The following is a 22545-nucleotide window of genomic DNA, read 5'->3' on the forward strand; positions in this document are numbered from 1 at the left end:
TAAGAAGGAGAGTGACATCTCAGATATCATTTATATAGTCGGGAGCTACCTTAGATGTGGAAAACAGGAGAGAAAGGCATGAACATGAGGAGGGGAAGGAAAAGGAGGAGGAAAAGGAGGGAAGCCAGGCAAACACACATGTCCAGCTGTGGTTTGCAGCGGGGCCTGGGCACAGCAGATTTGTACCATATTCAAAGTCACACTGCAGTAACAGCTAGTCAGGTATCACATCCAGTTTATGATTTTAAGCTTTGGTCTCCTTGGATAAATCTTTTCTTCCAAATCTTGGTTTTTCCTAGTAGTATTCCCAATTTAAGATGTCCCCTCCATTTTTCAGCTCATTTCTTCTGGAAGAGAAAAGAGGTGACAAGAAAAAGAGGCAGGGAGGGGATAGGGAGGGGGACACAGTGTCCTCAAGTCCTGACTGTCTCCCTCTTATTTGTGTTGTGTAGTGGTGTGCACTGTGCTTGAGTTTTTCAGTCTGGATTCATCCTTGGAGCTCTCAAACTGCTCTCCGGGACTGATGGTGTAGGTGGTGCACAGTGGGGAGGACAAGGGAAGACTTGGGTGGAGGAAGAAGCTGATCTACGTCCCTTGCAGGATGCAGAGTGCCACTGGAGCTCCTGAAGAGAGGAATAAATGAAGGCTGAGTAGCAGCCTTAAGCGGGGTGGGGTGGGGGGTAAAGGGGGGTGGGGGGTGGACAGAGAGGAGAGAGAACTGGGCACAACTCTAGAAGAATTGATATCAGTCTCAGTAGTGTGGTGTGGAATATACGGAAGGTCTCTGAACTAAATTCTAAAATCCCACCATGATTTCTTTCAGTCTGTGGGAGGGTAAAGCATCCATGTCACCATAAAATAATACTGCAAAGGAAGAAGTAAGATGCTGCCTATTGGGTTTTGCTAGTAGAGAGGAAACTCCAGCAGTGAAGCAGGTCCTGAGTGTTATTCACCTGTGGCATAATAGTTAACTTAGAATAATACTGAAATGCTTCCGCATCTGACATTCTCCACAAACCTGTCTCCTTTTATGTGTACACATGCCAGTATATAAATTGCTGCATCCATGTCAGTTGTAAAGTAATGGCACCAAGGGTGTCATAAATTACCGCAGTGATCCTCAGGAGAAGACACTGTCGTATCTGAATGAGTGTTTCGCTTCCAGAGTAATGCATGCCTTCATCTGGCCCAGCAGTCAGCATATTGCCCCATGTTGATGGATATTGTCAGCTGGAAGCTACACTGCATTTCACTGCACAATAAACATGGCTGTCAAACCCACATAAAGTGAAATCAATTTATCCTGTATGGTCAGTGCATTTTAAATGAAATTAATGTACTGTGGGTATGGTGGCAAAAAGGTAGCATATTAGTTATGCATCTTGGGATCTGAGCCTTTCTGAGTAACGCATCATTCTGTCTAGTGGGCTTGAGGAAGGGTTGTTTATAAAATGTGTGCTATTTTTTTCATAATCTTCAGAAAGTGGTCTCACTACCCCCCTTCATGTTGAGGGAAAAATTCACAATATTACCCAAATTCTATCCTTTTATCCTGTCTTTTGTCTGTAGTAAATGATGACCATATCTTCCAAATAATAGCACCCCTTAATGTCCTAATTTATTACTGGCTTTGACACAAACAAATTGCTCCTTAAGCAAGGTAGGACAGAAGGGCCAGAGATTGATGGGGCGTGTTGCTCCTGCAGAACTCCACTGCCTGCACTGAATGAATTTTTCTTTAAAAAAAAAAAATGGAGGTGGTGGTTTTAATACATACTGAATTTGGGGGCAGGATTTCTAGTTTGTGTAGTAGGAACACTGGCTGAGGCCACCAATTGTATGTACTTCACATTTTACCATAGAACTTCTCAATCTACATAGAGATGCTCAGTAGTTAAGACAAGGCAAAGCATACATCAGTGTGTCACACTTGTGGGGTGTATAAAAATGGGAGAGCCTCATTCACTCATTCATTTAACACACTTTAGTAATTAGAATTATGTGTGTCAGATACATCACCAGATCCCAGGAATACTGCTGCAAGTAGGCCTCAGCCTCCACCCTGGCCTGGAGGAGTTATCCATCCTGTATACTAATAAGCTAGGTCTGCAGAAAGTGTCAACATTTCATAAACAATAAAGAAGTCCTTTTAATCAACAGAAACATATATCAGGAACCATGAAACAGTATTTCTTAGTCTACTATTTTTGCATAATATTTGAAGACCAATTACTTTTTACTTAATGAATATTTACTATGTTGTTTGGGAGTTACTAATATACAAGTATGAGAATAGGAGAGTTGCTAACTCTAGGGATTTCACATTCCAGGGATGGAGTGGAACTGTCAGAAGGAGACAGTCACATAAGCAGTAATTACTTCAGGCCATGAGCCTGGAGGCCGGAGGAGCCAGTGCATCCTAAGTGGAGATCCTCATCATCATCTTGTAGCCTGAATACCCTTCCTGGTTTCCTTTCATCCCCTCTCCCACTTACCGGCTGATTCCAGTTCATCCTTCCAGAGTCAGCTGAGATGTCATGTCTCCCAGGATGCACTGGCTGACTGACCATCCTGCCTTGTGTTCTCTTGGTGCCCTGCTAATTCCAGTCTTGCAGAATTTTCCACGTATCAGGTCGTGCCTCCTGGACTGTGAGCTTCTTGAAGGCTTTATTCACCTGTCTGTGCCTAGTGCAAAAAACTTCCCTTATAAGTGATTGCTCAGTGAATACATTTCATTGAATTAATTCATTCCTGAAACAGCAGCAATTGAACAGGACTTGAAAGACAGTGGTATTAGCATGGAGGAGTAGAGGCCTCTGGGACAGACATTTGGGGGCACACGTAGTTTGAAGCGGCAGATTTTGGGAAATGACTGGTAAGAGTTTGTTTTAGAAGGAAGGCATTACATCAAGAGAGTCCACCAGCCCAGGCCAAATCTTACTTTCTTACCACCTACAACTTACTGTAGTGTGTGGCGTAGAGATGGAACAACGTGCAAAATCAGTTCGGCCTACTGTCTCTGACCCTGTGTCAGAAAGGCTTATGGAAGCATCATCTAAAACTGTCTGCTTCCAAAAGGTCTCTCAGAACAGAAGACGGGCCTGGGGGCAGCAGTGGAGTCAGGCAGAAAAGCGTGAAATGGCCTCATAATCATGCTTTCTCCATCTTGTTCTTCCTGCCCTAACATTACAGGAAGCAAAGCAGTGAACGGCTCTGCAGCTAAACTACAGCAGTATTATTGTTGGCCAACAGGAGGCGCCACTGTGGCTGAAGCACGCGTCTACAGGGATGCCCGCGGCCGCGCCAGCAGCGAGCCTCACATCAAGCGACCAATGAATGCGTTCATGGTTTGGGCGAAGGACGAAAGGAGGAAAATTCTTCAGGCTTTCCCTGACATGCATAACTCCAACATTAGCAAAATCTTAGGCGAGTGCTGCAGCCCAGCTGGCGCTGATCTCTTACCCTACAAGGAAGGTGGGGTGGGTGCAAGGGTGGGAAGCAGGGGCGGAAGTGACTCCCTAAGGGAAACCGATTGACAGGGGCAGATGAAATTCAAGCAAGTGCCCACAGCAGCCTTGGACATTTTCTGTCAGAGTACCACGACACCATAGTTCAGGTGAAGGGATGTTGTTGCATCTACTAAGACAAGACCTGTAAACTTTCTTCTTGGACAGAATTATCAGGGTAAGCCTGGCTAAAAACTTTAATTTAGAGCTGAACTTCTTAGAGTAATGTGCTTACATTATAAATGTAGCAACGATTGAGTGAGGTCACAGGACTCACAGGGCCAGGCAGCCCTGTAAACACAGACTTCACAGCCCAGGTTCACATGGTCCACTGGGAGAATTCACCAAGTACTAGGGGTACACCCCAAATGGTGTGAAATTCATGGGGTGCAGAGTAATGTCTCTAATGACAACTTGAAGACTTGTAAAATAAAGCTACATTTAATCTGACACTGTATGCCTAGTTCAAATTTCATAGCCGTGAGCCCGTGAGCTGAGCTGCAACCTCAGGGCAGAGCCTTGCCTTGCCAGAACTGTCCTCCAGGTTCCCAGGCTTAAACTCAAGCCATATTCCATCAGGGTAAGCTTGCCTAGCATAGATTACACAGTTTGGAACTGTTGTGCTCAACATATTGAACATATTTTATTCAACATGCAGCATTACAGTCAACATGTTTCCTCTTTTGAGAGAAGAAACACAGACGGCCCTGTTCTGTTTAAGCTGCCATTGTAGAACAGAACCCAAAGGAGCTGCGTAAGATGCTGGAAAGCACCAGGCTTAAACTGTGGCTTTAATTCTTTAAATGTTTTCTTCAAGAGCAATAAATATTTAACCTGAGTAAATACGAGTGATCTGGGCACACACAAATACACGTGTTTTGTCACAAAATAAATGATTTAACTTGATTCTGAGACATTACGAGGCAGGAGTCTCTAAGAAAATTTAAAACATACTTTGGACCAAATAGAAGTAGAACATGGAAACACAGGCTTTTTGCTTTTTGTTTGTTACTTTTGAATTTTAAAGCAAATGCTAAGTATCACTTCCATTTAGAGAAATTTCAATTTTAGGGTTTCAGAGATAGGCAGAGGGATGATATTCTTTTTAATTTAAATACAAGCTAAAAATGTTTCTAATGGGCAGTGTGTGTGTGTATATATATATATATATATATATATATATATATATATATATGTATGTATATTCTAAATTCAAAGACATATAAAAGAAATCAGTGTTACTCCAGCCTCACAGCTGCTGATAACTTCATGTTTGTTTCTTGCCATTTCGGTAGCAGCATTTGTAAGCTTTCAGATGGGCACAGACGCCCTCTGTTTCCATCTTGGCAGCCTTGAAGAATCTCTATTATTGATATGCATCCTGTAAAAACATTATGAGGAACATAAAAAGTATATTCATTAAAATGTAAACTGTTATGCACGAGCATTTCCCATTTCAAGGGTGCCAGGAATCCTAACCTGGGGCCCTACACTGCTGGCAGCCGGGATAACAAGCTGATTGGCACAGCCGAGGGATCTGCACAATTTCATGCAACCACCAGGAAAGGACAGGGATGCTGGGAGAGCAAACCAGGGTATTGCTGGCTACTGAGACTATTTGTACAACTTTGCCATTTGTTTACGTGTGAAAAAATCGCCACTGAAGAACTGCTAGCATCCAGTCTGCACAGCTGTGACCACTTTATCCACCAGACACAAAAATGCAATTCAATACATGTGAAAAAAAAACACATCCCTTCTCCGTCAAGTGTTTAGATAATTCTTTGTAAACAATATTAGAGAAGGGAATACTTCTCCTCCTTCCTGTATAAACCATACTTTTAAAGATGCTGTGCTTTTATTAGTTCATCTTTGAATGATCATTTATAGAATTTGAGAATGGTGCATATGACTTCAGCTGCATCTCCCCTTCCATAGCTACCACCTCTTAAGTAGAGGTATGTCATCCTAGAGGTGATAGTGCACAGGGCAGGTTTCTATATATGTAAGAATGCTAGCATCTGCCTAAAGATGCTTGGTGTGTGGGAGAGACTCCCAGTTCAGAGACCAAGAAAGGCTCCTGCTCCCTGAGAATCCTGCCCATCTCAGAAGCATGCCTTGAAGGTTTGTGTTGTTAACCCTTGGGGAGAGAGAGAGAGAAGAGGGAATGGAAGGAGAGAGAGGTGGAAGAGACAGCTAAGTAGGGAAGCTCTTGGTTATAGCAGCAAAACCACTTTACAGTTGCACAGTGGGGCTGGCTCAGAAGGTGAAGATGTTTGTCTCACAAGCCTGGCGAGGCGACATAAATTCAATCCTCAGAGTTGATATAAAAGTGGAAGGAGAGAATTTCCCAAAGACGTCCCCTGACACACCTGAACACTCATGTCCGCTCACAATAATGACAATAATTAAAAAAAAAAAACAAAAACAAAAACAAAAAACCATAAGATCACCAGCCATAAAATATTGAGAGAAAAAAATACAATAAATACATTGTAGTTTTGTGTTATTGTTGTTGTTTGGCTCTGTGGTTTAAAGGACAAGTGGGAGTCTCAGTGGTAACAGTGTGGTAACAGGATCTCCTGAGCAAAGGCAGTGAAGTAATGGGAGATATGACCAGTCATTTAGATCTGGAACATGTCACCATCGCCATGACTTCTTCTATACTTAAGGCTACTTTCATGTTTAGGATCTCGCTGGAAATCCATGTCCAACCAGGAGAAGCAACCTTACTATGAAGAACAGGCCCGGCTAAGCAAAATCCACCTAGAGAAGTACCCAAATTACAAGTACAAACCCCGGCCGAAGCGCACGTGCATCGTGGATGGCAAGAAGCTCCGGATTGGGGAGTACAAGCAACTGATGCGCTCCCGGAGGCAGGAGATGCGACAGTTCTTCACTGTGGGGTATGTGATTCCGAGTGGAGCCCCACCCTCCCCTTCCGAGGATAGAATGTAGGATGCTCCTGGCATGTGTGTTTGGGAAAGAGATTAGTGAAGGGAGGGTTGTGGCACAGGGAGGGCATGGTAACGACGGGACTCCGCCTTGTCACAAGCCTACAGCTTGTCTCCTGTCCCCACTCTGCATGTCTCCCCTGCTCACCCAACATAGCCAGTGCCCACACACAGAGATTTTGGTAGTTTATTTAGACAGACACACAGGGAGAAAAAGTAAAAACTGACTCTTAGAAATCCCCACAGCTTCCCGGCTTCTCTGGTGGTGCTTCTGACTGTAGTCACAATGGTCTGCTTTTGTTGTGGGATCGACCACAAGATAATTGGCCTTGACAGTGGTTAGAAGACCTCATTTTTGGCATCATATCCAGAACTCCTGTTGCAGTAAATTATTCTGTGGTGGAAGCAGTAACAATGTGGATTTTCTTGCTTAAATCAGAAACTGGGCATGTTTTTGATATCTTCAAGTCTGATTTCATGTCATTTTGTTTAAAAATTAGGTAATAGATTTCTGGTATAAATTTCGACTTGGCTGACGGGCTGTCTGCATTCAAAAGCAGCCCCTCCTAACCACAGTAGTCAGGATAAGTGGGGCAGATGCCTGGAGATTCCAGCACACAGACCTTAGTAGCCTATGGGGGCGGGGGCCACTCTGGAGACAGAGGCTGCAGCTGCAGGCAGGGGGAGAATCCTCGGGGAAGGATGAAAGAGGAGTGGAGGAAGCAGAAAGGAAGCCACATTAGCTGGACATGTGAAGGAGAAAGGGTAGCTGTGTCCTGGCCAAGTAAGAGAGTCCACTTAAAGGTGCAAAGAGAGAGACCTTACAGGGAAGTGGGGCACTCTTTGTGTTGAAGGATGCTCCAAGGGAAACTCCAGTGTGACATGCTGGCCTTAGAAGCATGTGTTTAAAAGGGTGAAATGAATTAAACAACAAGCAGAGCACAACTGAGAAGTCAGTAAAAGAGCTTTCTATGTGTGGTGCCCCAGGGTCCTTGGGGTTGATGACTGAGCAACAAATGCTGACCCTGTCACCTACTTTAGGCAGAGGCCTTCCTTCTCTTTACCCAGCTTCCATTTCCTCACATGGGAAATGAGAGGAATGACAGCAGGCATCTTGTATAGCTATTGAGACAATTCAAGAAGGCAGAACTCTTAGAAGAGAGTACTTAGGACAGTAGCTGCAAACCCAGTATCAGTGTTTGGACTGACTAGGTATCCACTATCCCAGCAAAACCATATATCACCCTAGTTCACCTATGAGTTTCTCTAGACTCTGGCAAATGGACCCTTTAGGGATAAAGAGAATTGTCCCACCTTATTAATTGACGATTCCAACATGTTAATAAATGAAGATGTGACAAAATAGGCTTATCAAATACCTCTGTGCTGTGAGTGTTTGCACTTTTTAAAATAATGCTTTTAACACAGAAAGTACAATGCAATATAATTGGATCATTCACATGATAATGAGACAATTTATGAAAAATGCAGGTTCATAGTGCCCTTTCAGTAGGCTAGTCATTTTAACACAATATGGATTTAAGACTGCATGATAAACATCTTGTATGTTTAACCTGGTACTGCATCCCTGCGACTGTGTTTATCTTTGAAAAAGTTTAAATTTGAGAGCTTTTGTGATTCCTGGCCTTCTTCTGCCCCTGTGTGTTGAGTGATACTTGCTGGGTCTCTTTGACCACAATCTAAAGGGTTATCGGTACTGTTTCTTTCCTGATACTTACTTGAATAGATGAGTTGTACCCGTGATATTTAACTTAGTCATTGCTGCAGAGTACTTTAAAATGAGTCTGCATCCAAATGCCCCAACACATACTGGTGCAGACTGGTAGTTTCTTTGAAACATAAGAAACTGATAATTCCTTGAAACTCAGATGACTTAGTGACATCTACGGTTTATTGGGTGCCCACACCGCACTAGTTTTGTATCCCCAAGTCACACAATCTATAATCCTCTAAATGAGATACAGAAACTAAGGTTTCGAGAGTCCCCATGGATCCCAAAGGTGAAGAGGCACAAAAGCGCAATTCCAGGTCTTCACCTGTCATCGCAAACAGCAAAGAAACCCCACTTACCGTGTTTCCCCACAAGGTGCCTCACAAACTCTTCTGGAACAGACGTGAGTCTAGCTGTGCAGTTTGTGAAGGGCTCATGGACCCTGGAATCAGTGCAGTACGCAACTGCAACTGTGGAGTGTGCTTAGGGGAGCTGCAGGGGGCCGGGCTGCTCCTGACAGAGCAGGAAGACCTGTTACAGGAAGGGTGGCTTCACTCTCTGGAGCAAACGGTGCTGCCGAAGGGCAGGCAATGACCAGAACATCCATTCTGGTTTGGGGTGGTTTTTTGTTTGTTTGTTTGTTTTTTGTATTTGATTTGGTTTTGTTTTGCTTTGTTTGTGTGTTTTTGTTTGTTTATTTTGTTTTGTTTTTTTTAAGATAGGGTTTCTCTGTGTAGCCTTGGCTGTCTGAGTGCTGGGACTAAAGGCATGTGTGCCACCACCATCAGGCCTGTTCTTAATCCCCAGTGCTGACTGCTTCCCTCTGCCCAGTTCCAGGAATATCTGCTACATAAAGCTAGGTAGTATCCCTACTTATTACAGATATGTATTTTCTTTTAAATAGTTAGGTCTGATAGAGTGATAGCTCCCCGAGGGTCATCTTTGGAAATTGATCTTCATTAGCTGTACTGTTACAACCAGAGGAGCAGAAAGCAACACAAACAAAAACTCAAAGATTACTATTGACGTCTTGATGGGGCAAGATCGATTTTTATAGCTGATTTTGAAGAGACATGCATCCCTTTCAGCCAGTCATACCACATACATTACTTGACATTTTTGTGCATTTCAATGACTATACAACTGTAGCTGATGAGTTAGAAAACTTAGCTATTACAAAAAAAAAATCTGTCAATAATGTGTAATAGAGTTTCCTCTTACCTGAGATTTAACTCCTTCAAATGGCAGATTGAGTATCAAGATTTTGTGAGCATTCTATAAATATAGAACTGATATTTGCTGAGGCCTGTGTAGCTACAATGTTATATTTTCCACATGAATCATTGCTAAATCTGCTTTTCATTTGGAACACATTTAGTAATTTACCCCTGAAATTATAAAGATACTGCCGAGTATCCAAGTGGGATGACTTTTTAAACAGCAACGGTGGAAAAGTATTGAATACTCATAGTATGCAATATGCTGTGCTGAGTGAAGAATGTAGGTTATTGAAAATATATCAAATGTATTAGATAGACACCATCACTATTTGAGGATTGACAAGCACTGTGTTGGCAGACATGAAGTCACTTGTACAAAGCACATAGTCAGGTGCATTGCTGAGATTCAAGTCAGGCTGATATGGGTATAATATATGTTTGCCTTAATGTTGTGTGCACCTCACAATTAGAGCCCATGTAGGACAGTAGTGAAGGCATTGACTCCAGAGCCAGCCTGTTCAGGCTCCGATGCTGGACTGTGTTTTTGTCACTGTGCTGGCATGTATGGATCTTTGTTCCTCAGAAGCCCCCACTTGCCCTTAGGATACTTCCTTAAGCTCTCTGCCCATAAGTTTTCTATGTGTAGAATAAGGATGACCATGGCACCAATAACATGAGTCCCTCAGAAGATGAAATGGCTTAGCAACTGGAAAGTGCCAAGAACACTGTCTAACATGCAGTTAGAAAAATCTATGTGTCAGGCATTTATTTCCTACTATATTAGAAGTATTATTTTCCTAGATAATCATGCCCTAGGTAATCTGGGACCCTGCCATTTTGATGTTAAATCTAAAGGAGTCAAGTGAAGCCTGTAGGATACTGACTGTCCAGTAAGGAAGCAGCTTAGAACCACCAGTAGATAATGCAAGAAGATTGCTCATGCTCCACCCCTTCCCACAGCATCAGCCAGAGAGCAATGCAACTCACCTCACCCTGCTGCCTCCACTTATAGACCATGACGGGGTCTAAGGGTGAGCAAGCCATAGGGGTTCACCAGTATGAACATGTAATCCTTTTATATTTGACAAAGCCAGACTGTTCCAGGACTACTCTTGTGATTTAAAAACTATGTCTTGGTGCTGATCTCTATCCAGCCCAGGTACTACTCTGTTCTTGGCCAACTCTGTTCCTGTCCCTGCATGCAAATACTTCCGAGACATCTTCAGCTTCTGTTTTGGTGCACACATTATTTGTAAAACCCAAGGCCTGCCAGCTACTCCTGTCTGTGAAATCTGCAGTGTTTGAATTTTGACTTTGAAATTGATCTGTAAAGGAAGGAAAAGTGCTTTCTAGGAAAGTGATTCCTGATAGACAACCCTTGATGCTGCTGGCTGATTTTTTTTTCAGTTTGTTTATTGATCAACCAGTCAATTGTTAAGAGCCTATTAGAAACCAGCAAGATGCCCAGTTCTGTACTAAATCACCAAAGCATGAAGCATTGCTCCTATAAACAAGAGTTTTCGGAGCATTCAGTAGTTAAATAAGACAGACACATACATGACTGGGTGTCTTAGTTAGGGTTCCTATTGCTGTGAAAGACACCATAACCATAGAAACACTTATAAGGAAAACATTTCATTGAGTGGGTTTGCTTATAGTTTCAGAGGTTTAGTCCATTATCATTATGGTGGGGAGCATGGCGGCATGCAGGCAGACATGGTACTGGAGAGGTAGCTGAGATACATCTTGCAGGCAACAGAAAGTGAACTGTGACACTGGACTATATCCTGAGCATAGGAATCCTCAAAGCCTACCCCCACACTTTCTCCAACAAGGCCATACCCACTCCAACAAAGCCACACCTCCTAATAGGACCACTCCCTGTGAGATTATGGGGGCCAATTGCATTCAAACTACCACACTGGGTTAGCTGATAATGGTTTGTACACCAGCCACAGTACAGATGGTGTTCACAGTATGGCATGATGAAGTGCTTATCTAGACATATAGAAGCCCAGGAAGGAAGTTTGCTAAGCTGCAAGACCAGACCAGCCACAGGTACCTTGGAGGGAGGCACTTAAGGTTTGAGAAGGTCTGACTAGTAGAAAGTAGATTCCTAACTAAGAATAAAGGAGGAGGAGGATGTGTGAGGTTGAAAATGTCAAATGTTCAATAACACAAAGGAGGTAGTGACAAAAGGATAAGATAGGCTGGCTGTAGCAACAGTGAGAACTGATGCTTCAGCTGACACTGCTCACTCTAATAACAAGACAGACCCAGAATAGTGCATAGCTGTGGACTTCATCCCCACAGTCTGGTGTAGCCTCCGAGGGCTCTTAGATCTTCTGTGCCTCCTGTCACCCGCCACCCTGGTGATCCTTAGCACCTCCACTAAGGCTCTGTGAGGACTGGCTTACCACCTCCCAAGGGAGCTTCTTCCTTTGGGAAACCTCTCCAATACCAGAATGTTATTTCTCCTTCACTGCTCTCAAGTCAGCCTGTTGGTTTGCAAGCTGGTCCTGGTCCTCCAGCTTGTCTCCTGTTTATGAGGACAATCATTGAGCCTCTGAAGATTGTCACATCTTTATCTTTTCTTTGTCATTGTCCCTCCCAGATTTCTAATCTCATATCTTTTCTTGTCTGATATATCACTTATATTTTTCCATTTTTTCCTTCCATTTTCTACTCTGTTCCCTCATCCACTAACTCAATGTAATCAACTGGTATTTACTGAGTGTGCTCCGTGGTCAGGCATTGATGGTCAGGCATTGTCTGGACTCTGGAGCTATATTAGTGAAGAATCTTATCTTTATAAAGCTTACATTCTAGTTGTGGAAGAAGTCAGACAATCGATGAATAAACAAGTGTAAAATAGCTACAAACACTTTCAGAGAAAGTAAATAGGGAAGGGACAGTGGTGGAGTGTTTTGGAGGCTGCTCCAGTGGTTAGGGTAGCCCCAGTATTTTCCTGAGAGTATGAGAACTGAGTGAGTGAGGAAGCGAGCTGTTCAGGTGGCAGGCAGAGGAGACACTCCACAATGGCTGCAGACATAGCTATACTGGCTCCTTCGAGAAGACAGAGGCCAGAGCAAGGGAATAGGTAGGAAGAATTAGAAATGTCAGAGAGATGACAGAGAGCCAAACTGTGAACGACCATATTCGCCATTGTGAAGTTGAGTTTGACTCGGCCCAGAGGAAAGGCTTTGAAGAATTGGAAACAAAGCCAGACAAAAGATGCTGGGCTTTGAGAGGATCACCTGAGTCACTATGTTGAAACTTGTCTGAGGAGGAACAGCCTGTTTGAAAGGCTCCTAGGATAAATCACACTTGAATTGATGGTGGTTGGACCAGGTGTGAAAGAGTGGGGAGCCAAGAAGTAGATAGATTCTAGAGATTTTCCTGATGGAGAACCAGCATGGTTTGCTTGTGGATTAACTGCAGTAATTGAAAGAACTCTTACAAAGGATTGGCTTGAGCAACTGGAAAGATTAGAAGTACTCACTAGCCAAGATCAGAAAGGCCACTAAAGACTGGAAATCCAGAGTGACTAGGAGTTTTTTACCTGTGAGACTGAGATAGTCTTTAGCATCCAAATAAAAGAACACACTAGTGTGAGTTTGTGGGGGGGGGGCAGTGAGAGAGTTTAGGAGGAAGATACTTGTTAGAGATATAAACTTTGGTGTCTATAGTGCACACGGTTACTGTTTAAAGCCACAGTATTGGATGTGGACCAAGCTGACTTTGGGTTTAGTATGTTGGAAAATATTGGTGATCTCCTCCTGAGTTGTTTCAGTACAGTATTAGGAGTAATCGAAATGAGTCTAAGAAAGAACTGAGAGGAAGAAATGGAGAGAGACAACCTTCCTGAGTTTTGTTTTAGAACATCAGAGAAGTAGATCAGTAGCTAGAGAGGAGAGGAAAAGTAGTATGCCATGGAAAATAGGTTCTGTGGACAAGCAAGAGGCCTCTACAACAGATTCCGAACTCATTAAACACACACAATGCAAGCAGAGGGTTGGCCTCCGGGACACAAGTGAGTCCGTGTGACGGTGGGCTTGCAGAAAGTCTCGTCTAGTTGTGTCTAGTGGCCACGTGAAATGAAAAGCCAGGCTGTCATCTTAGAGTGAGGAGTCAGATATTTGATGAGTGTTGAAAGTACTACAGACTTGTCTAGGAGAGAGAAAGAGTGGGCTGGGAGAATGTGTTGTATGCTGTCTAGACAGCACCAGAGACCAGTACAAAGCTCACATTTTAAATGTAGGAGCAGAAGCAGGGCAGTGTACTTCCTCCACCCAAGTTCATCTGAGTGCCTGGCAGAGCAGGGAGGGAGTGACCCCACCTCCAGACCCACTAGTGAAGCAACTTTTAGGAAGGTGGTAGGTGGAGCTGAGGCCTGCAGGGGAGCTCGGCAATGAACCGTGGAAGAATCCCAGGAATGGGAAGAAAGTTAGCTTAGGAGAGGGCTCTAAAAAACCGAGAGCTAGGCTTTGGACTCAACTTACATTTATTTGAGACATAAAAGTAACAGATATACATAAAATACAAATATTTTATTTGCAATATTTCAAAAAGAAACCATCTGTTCTCATGAAAAACATGTTTTCTGTATTTAAAGAAAATGTACCATTTGATAGTTTTGTTGGTCTGTGAAGTTTAGAATAACTGTCACGTTAGGAAATCTGTAAAATGGGTCAATATTGCAAGAGAATGGTCTATCTATACTTGTAAATTAAGGCAAAAATAATTCTACTGTAATTATCCAAAAATCAGTTATAGATGTAATGCAGAGAGAATGAGATGTAATGCAGAGATGTAATGAGAATGTTAGCATGAAATTAAATTTGTGCCAATTTACCCCAACTTTTAGAAGCATATGATTTTAGAATTTGAGAGGAGCAGGATTTCATGGGGTGTATCTACAGGTACAGTAGCTTCTCTTGTCACTTGCTTCCTTCAGGAGGTCAGATTCAACATAGGAGTCATCGGAACTGGATTAATATCAGATCCAGTGTCAGTACCAGCTCAGCTAGGTACTGTTGAGTCCTCAGCTCATGTTATCTCAAGACTAATAAGAATTAAGGGGTGGTTATGTTTGTTAATGCAGTAATATGTCATTGTATGTATACATTTATATTTACATGTTATAATCACACAAACACGTGTTATGTGAGTAAAGGGTTAAAGAATCAGGGGGACGTCCTGTGGTGGCTGAAGTTCCCTAAAGGCAGTGTGAGCACACATCTCCAGGCATCTTGGCCTTTCTCCTTCTAAAAACAAGGCTGGAGGCCTCTGTGAGGAAATGAGACCATTCTGAGGTATCTCTGACCAGCCTGCAACAGAGCTGCTTCATAAATATGCATGTCTTTCCTGAGAATGAGGTGGGCGGAAAGTCTTACTGATGTAGAAGGCCAATAAGAATTACTCAAATGACAATTGACTTGAAGCCTTGATTACAACAGGTAGGAGGACCTTCCAGAACACCTTGACCCCATTTTTACAAACATATGAATACCAAGGCTCTGCAAGAGCCATTACAATAAAGCCTAAGGTGTATGTTGACTAGAATCTGCTGCCCATAACCACTGAGGACCACTCGATAAATATTACATAGTTGAAAATGTCACCTCAGACACAGTGTCTGAGCTGGTGGAGCTTTAAGTCTTGTGTGCTGGGTGAAAGGAGACACATAGTGGTAGCCCTTCCTGCACAGGAGAGCTCGACCTTCACGGGATCTGCTGGTTTGTTTGAACTGGGGACACAGTATGAAGAAGTGATCTGGTGTGACTTGACTTGGCATCTTCTGGGATGTAGCAGGAGTAGCATGCCTGGTGTATCTTATTATTAGGGTGCAAAGCTCACTGCTTTTTATTACCGAGTGCTCCAGCCCCAGCTCCATCCTCAGCCTCAGGAGCAGTGACGTCTAAGATGACTATCCTGGAAGGATCCTAGCCTGGCAAGTCCAGCTACGGCAACAAGTACACATTAGAACAGAGGGGGATGAAGCCTTTGCCAGATCTGACTATTTTCGACTTGCCAGGTCCTTTCCCATTTTCCTCTTTCATCCATAGTTCTCAAATTCTCAAACCAAGTTGAAGATGACACCAACCCACTTAAGAGTATCATTACAATATGCCCATGCCTCTTGACTAGTAAAAAATAAAAGCTGCTCTCTGGTCTCCTTTAAAATGGTCTCACATGAGCCGTTGTGGTCTTCACTGCAGCATTTGTGCCCGACCCAATGCCAAGTGTGATCTGAGCTCAGTGATATTTGCCAAGTTGAAAGTTCTGCCTTTATGTTGTGAAACTGTCAGCAAATTGCTGCGTTGTATTATTTAACCACCAGCCACAGCATCAGGGACAGTCCAGGGATTCTTCCAAGGAACGTTCTTGTCACTTCTGGACACTTAACATGTTACAGAGGGCTTGGTTTGGAAAATGTGGGTTAGGAAGTCCTGGGTCTCATGTGAGAACCTATAGAGATCTCCCCTCTCTTTCATTTTTGTTTCTGAATCTATACAGGCAACAGCCTCAGATTCCCATCACCACAGGAACAGGTGTTGTGTATCCTGGTGCTATTACTATGGCAACGACCACACCATCACCTCAGATGACATCTGACTGCTCTAGCACCTCTGCCAGCCCAGAGCCCAGCCTCCCTGTCATCCAGAGCACGTATGGTATGAAGATGGACGGCGCAAGCCTGGCTGGGAACGACATGATTAATGGAGAGGATGAAATGGAAGCCTATGACGACTACGAAGATGATCCCAAATCAGACTATAGCAGTGAAAATGAGGCCCCAGAGCCTGTCAGTGCCAACTGAGGAGCTTTTGTTTGCTGAATTAAAACACTCTGACATTTCACTCCCTTTCCCCAACAACAACAACCAAGTTCTTAAAGAGCCCGCATGCATTTGTGGCTCCACCGTACATCAGCAGAGTGGTCTTAATCGCTTCGTAACGTGTGAGACAGAAAATTACGTTTTCCTGAGTTTTCATAAACTTGAGTTTTTGTCGTTACCGTTACTGTTGTTGTTTATTTAGGTGAAGACGTATTAAATATGAGACACCGGGACTTGGAAACTTATCTCCGCCCATCGCCGTCTTTCAAGTCTTACATTTCTGTCTTACTATTTTTCTTTGGGATGTTGACAAAGGGTTTAAGTTACTGTTTTAGATGGGGTTAAACATTCTCACTCAGGTATGCTGTGCCGGCTACAGGTTGTGAATGTGTTTTTATTCTGAATTACTTTAGAAAACAACTGAGGATTTCATATTGTGAAACCGGACAAGTCCACGGCGTGTGCGGCTGCGTATAGAACATGTTCAAAAGGCCTCGGAATTCCATTTTTTTTTTCCATGTGTAGAATTCAACTTTGAATGTGCCAAACCTTTTTTCATAACTTTTGAATCTTGACTATTTTGAAAGTCTTACAGGAGACACTGCAAAGTCTTAGACAATCTTTGGCATCTTAAAATAAAATAGCAAACCACATTTTTTTTTTCCAGAAAATGGTGAAGTACTCAGGAATCTGGAGACAAGATATTGTAAGGAATGAGCAAGGCTGCCACAGTGCGTGACCCCAATTGTGTTTGCCTCTTGACGTGCCATCAGTGTGTGGCGTGGGATGACATGCACCAGAGTGATCACCACACCAGACACCGACACGGTGGTCTCCCCTGCCTGAGACCACCTTTCACTACATCCATTCTCCCCTTGCCTTTCACCCTGACATTCAATCTTAACACATTGTTCTCTTAAATAATTTATTCATTCCAGAATGTCAAGGGTCCACTTACTATTTATTTTAAAAATTATTGGTGGCATTAATTTAATAATTTTTCTTTTTGCCCTCCTTGCCCTTTCACCTACTTTTCCTGCTGGATACAAAAGATGTACATAGCAATCTCATGTCCCCAGAGCCCTGGAAACATTCTGAAGTGATTCTAGTAAATATTGTTGTTCTTAAAGATGAGTGTATATCTGGCTGCAGGCTTGTGCATCTGGGTCAAGGAGTCTTACATGGAAACATGTATGCCCCTGTGAGTCACTGTGACCTCAGTTTCTCCCTCATCAGTTCTCAGCAAACAGTAGAACCTGAGTTCCATTCAGCAGTGAAGGTCAGCAGTGGTCACTGCCAATCAAGGAGCCTCTGGCAGCCACTCTGAAGCCCAAGGGCCATAGGCCACACTAGGGGTCTATAGTGGAGCTGGCATGCTGTCACCTTTACTGAGCAACCTGGTCCCGGCTAGCACATCCATGGAGATCTTTGCAAAATTTCCAGGATGTTAAAAGCCTCAACGCAAAGACAAGGGTAAAAGGAAACCACAGGGAGGTGAAGTATGAGGGTGCTGCTAGCCAGTAGGACAGATAGCTTCTGGGGCAGCCCACGAGCTCCTCTGGCAGACTTTATTTCTCAGTGGCTGCTTGTAAATGGAGTGATCTGCTCTTGTCACTCAAGGGGAGCTCTGGAGACATGCCGCTGGGCTGGATGTATTGAGGCTCCCTCTCCCATCTCCTAACTACAAGCAGTTCTACTATGTTGTAACTTTAACCTTCCTGAACCCAGGCCTGGTTGCTTACAGGGATCCTTACCCAGAGCCCCTCAGTGGGAGCAAATCAGTGAACAGGACAGCCCAGAATCTGAGCATCAGGGCAAAGAACAGCTCCATCACATTTTTTCCGAGCCATTTTGTCACTTGAGAAAAAGTAGTAGAACTTCATATTTATTTCAAGAGTGCTCCAGGCCATGCCTAATAGCAATAAACAGGTCTAGCCAAGAGATGACCAGCTGTGTCATTACCTGTGAGTGCTCTCCAGAAGCTGTTTAAGGTACTGATAGGAATGTTTGTTCTTAATATTGATTTGGGGATTGGAACTTTGTTCTTGTACATTGATTTCAGATGAGGAGGAGGTCACTTTTCAAAAACAAAATGAGTATTTATTATGTCTTACTGATTTCCTGGACTCTGTCTCCTCCTCCACTCCTCCTCATGTTTCTCCCTCTTCTTTGGCTTCTGCTCTCACTGGTATGTTCGTTTTCGTTTCGTTTTGTTTTTTTAAATTGTGCTGCATAGGTAGAGCGTTATATGGCTAGTGTTGTATTGTATGTAAATTAATTTTGCACAAAGGCAAACATTTAGCATAGTAGTTAATTTTGTTTGTTTTTATGACCATGCCAAAATAATATTCTGGGCTGGTGGAGAACAAAGGACTGTTCTTTAAGATTGAAACTTGATTTGCTTGTAGTAAAAAAAAAAAAAAAGAAAAAGAAAAAGAAAGGAAGAAAGGAAGAAAGAAAAACAAACAAACAAAAAAACCACACACACTCACAGATGCTGGTTTCGTAAGTGTTACAAGCACTGGATATAAATGGTATTTTTATCACTGACTAATGTGAAACTGGTATGGAAACTACATGAACAAAAGTCATCTGTTTCGACTCGTGTGGGCTTGCCTCACAGTTGCCGGATCTGAGTCATTTTTATGTCTTGTTATTTCATTTATTTATGTAAAATACACGTGTGTAGGAACTTCTTGTTAGCTCCAGCTCTGCCTCGGCACTGGGTCCAGGAACTTCTAGCCATGTTCTCAAACACAAAGGCTGTCTGGGAATGATCAGTGTGAATGCCTCTCATTGGTTTCAGACAGTGATGCTGTATTCTAATCTAAATTTTGTGCATACACAGTTTATTCTATTTATTAGCCACATTTGGCTCTAAATATCCATGGGAATGGAGAATGACAATCACAGAGATCACTTACATCAGTGGGGCTTAAACAAAGTTTTTATGACTTCACCATCTCATTTTTAGAGTTTTCTAATTGTGTAAATATAACATAGAAATAGAATTTATTTTTGGTTCATGAATTCCTAGTGACATATAAGTTATGTGTCTTCTTTCTGTTCTCTATCCATATGTGTTGCTCCACACTAAAAGCTGACCAGTCACATTTAGTGTGGACAGAGAGTTATCAGCTCCAGTGAGGCAGTGTTCATCCTCAGCCAAGACAGCAGGACCCCTACCTGTTCTCATGTGGTCCAGAACCCACTGGTCCCCCACCTCAGACTCCTCCCTCTTTCCTTATAGAAAGCTGAGGAGTTGCACACACTCAGTTTCCAGCAGAGCGAAGAGAAAGTCAGTTAGCTTGTGAATCCAGATCCATCTCCCCAGATAGTTCTGTGGCCCTGTAATGGCAAGAAGCAGGAGTTTTGTTTTAGAGGTAAAGATCTGCTGATAAGATTAGTATTGACCTCACGGTACCAGTCAAGGGGGTTCCGAAGTCATCTTCCTGCACCATTCCCTCTTTTACACTAGCTTTAAATCAAAACCCAAGTTCGTCTCCATGAAAGAACTCATAGGATCAGGCTTTTCTTTGTCAACTGGAAATAGTGCTGTTGTTAGACAGTCCTCTTATTAATGAATGACCTCTATGGAATAGGAAGGAAGGAAGAGAGGAAGGACTAAGGGGACAGAGAGAGAGAAGGTCCTTCCATGGACATGTGAAGCCTGGTTGGCAATTTCTCTTCCTCACTGGCAAATTCCAGGCCATGTTGTTGTTTTCACAAACACTCTCTCAGCCTTTCGGGTTTGCCTCATTTGGTATTTGATACCTTCTAGCCTGTCCTGGGCCTGAATTCCTTCGCCAAGGCCTGACACAGACTCCCAGGCCATGTTCTAAATTCAGGTGTGGGCTTGCAGAGCTATTCTGCTTGTCAAATGCTGGCCTCCTCTGGCCATTAGCCCTATGGGAGCCCGGAGTGCTAAAGAAGGGGTCATCGATCCCTCTAGAGCTGAAACCAGGCTGCAGTAAAGCCAGGCTGTATCTCCAGTACACAACCTCCTGAGCCTGGAGCTCAGCAATTAGGGATGAGCACCTTCCTCAGTTGAAACATGGCCTGGCCACACTGATGCCACCCAGGAGGTTGCTCTTCTCTCATCATTCATTTTCAGTAAGTTGACTTTACCAGTTCCTTAGGGAAAAGAAACGAGAATTCCTTCATCGTTTTGAGCCATAGAAGTCCTGTACCAAGTGCCAACAACTGCAAAGAGACGTGTCTAGAGGAACAGACTGACATGATGGCGGGGTCTGCCTCTTACCTAAGAAAGCCTTGCCTGCTGTCCACATTTCCTCCAAGGGCTGGGCTGGCACTTGAGCTCATTCTGAAAGTAGAATGACAGTGTTGACCTTACCGGTCTCACTTGCACTGCATTTTTTTAGGTCCTCTACCCCTGACACGGCTTCTTCGTAAGCAGCTATTCCTCCTGCCAATCACATTGTTTCTGATGCCACATACTCTTGATCAGGGCTCTGCACATCAAAAATAGATTGAAAATCATGGTATGTAAGCAAAGTTCTTTTTTGTCCCCATCCCATCATTTCCAAACGCTTATAACCTGGCACTGGGGATGCTCGAGGGCAGAGATGGAGTGACTGGGGAAGGGCTGAAAAAGTAAGGCTTCCTGCAGATTCCCTTCTATTGACAAAGGAGTTGGAGGCAGGCGGTAGGTGATGTTCCTTGCTGGTGTCTTAGTTCCACGGAAGTGCAGGCATAGAGCAGGGCTTCAGTGTGGGCACCCTTGGAGTCTGGGGAATGTGCAAATACCCTCATCATTGCTGCACATTGCAGGTCTGCTGGTGAGTACCCTCCACTGTCTTCCTTCCTTCGTCATATGTGCGCTCGCTCGCTCACTCACTTGCTAGCTAGCTCTCTAACGCGATCTTCATTGTGTCCTCCAGCTTGTAGACATCAGGATGTTTAGGGCTTGTTCTGGCTCATTCTTGTACTTGCCACGTACAATTTTGAATTACCCTATACAAGCCTCTAAGCTGTTACTGCATAACTTACCTTACTGTAACTCTTTTCTTTGCCTACATTGTAATTTGTTTGTGATATATATTGTGAGATTGTATTCTATGTTAATTTAATCAGCACAACTCACTGACATGCTGGACTGACATGCTGGCTGCTGTTTTGAAGTGTAAAGCTTGTGTAGGGCTGTCCGGACAACTCCAACTCTGTTGTCAAGGTACTGTGCATTGGTTCCCATAGCAACACTGTGGGTGTGACCCTTTAGACTCTAGGGATATTCAGCACACCCTCCAGCAAATTTTAAGTGCAGATTTTCTTTATTGAAATTCTATGAATACCACAGGTACCTACTTGGCCCATGGCTGGTAACTATTTTGGGCAATTAGAAAAAAACAAACAAGCATTAAAAAACTAGTGTCTATTGCTGCTTTGAATATGTTTGAAAGTCTGAAAATGTAAATAGTTTATCAAAAAAAAATCTTGTACAGTCCAGTGTAAAGTTTTTAAATGACCTGAAGGGTTACCATCACAGCTTTCGCACACTCTCCTCTGGATAGTGAAAAAAAGAAGTTTGCTAAGGACTTAAAGAGATGGGAAATTGGAATCGAAAGGAGTGGATCACGGCCCTTAGCTTTGTCGCATACACAGACCTCTTGGATCTTGTTGGACAGTATTGGCATGAGACAACCTCAGCATGGAACACCCTCCAGTGGAACTTCTCCAGGGCTTTCCTGCTCTGCCTCACCGTTAAGGGAAAAGATGAGAGAGAAAGGCGTGCCGTCTTTGTCTATCCTGGAATATGTTGGCACCTGAGCTACTTTCCCCTCTTTGCACAAGGTGCTTTCCTGATATGTGTTAGACATGCCATCCTTGGGTGATAATGTATATGCCACGATGGGGCTCAGGCCCACGGGGGAGTGTCTATAGGAACTGCCTATTTATGCTCATTTACCTCAAGACTGTCCTCTACCCTGAACTAGCTGTCATCACTCCATCTTTTGTACTGCTGTTGACACTTACCAATTAAAGATAAATTTTGTTTTATGACATCTGTGTTTGGCTTAGTCTATGCCCCCAAACCCTTCCTCCACAGAGCACAGCAAGTCCCAAACTTACAGACACCTGCTGCCAGAGCCTGGAGGTCCCAAGCTTCCTATGGTGGTGTCTGCCTGAACCCACTGCAAGGTGGAGGGAGGCTGGCTTGAGAGTTTCCCAGCCCTTCACCCAGCAAGACAAGCCTGCTTCTCATGGCCACACATTGCTGCAGCAAGAAGTGTTTGTGGATTTTGAGAAGAGGCAGGAGCAGACGTGGATTCTT

General features: G+C 43.5%; 1 protein-coding gene across 1 annotated transcript in view; it reads left to right on the forward strand.

The window, feature by feature from the left end:
• Window positions 1–22274, forward strand: part of Sox6 (SRY-box transcription factor 6) — a 507780-nt gene extending 485506 nt beyond the window's left edge. The window contains exons 14-16 of the mRNA XM_059259600.1: window positions 3193–3426; window positions 6196–6412; window positions 15932–22274. Coding sequence (XP_059115583.1) covers window positions 3193–3426; window positions 6196–6412; window positions 15932–16235 — 755 coding nt within the window. The 3' untranslated portion in view covers window positions 16236–22274. The remainder of the gene's footprint in view (window positions 1–3192; window positions 3427–6195; window positions 6413–15931) is intronic.
• Window positions 22275–22545: the final 271 nt, after the last annotated feature.

Source organism: Peromyscus eremicus, chromosome 1, assembly GCF_949786415.1.
Source record: "Peromyscus eremicus chromosome 1, PerEre_H2_v1, whole genome shotgun sequence".
Classification (NCBI taxonomy): Eukaryota; Metazoa; Chordata; class Mammalia; order Rodentia; family Cricetidae; genus Peromyscus; species Peromyscus eremicus.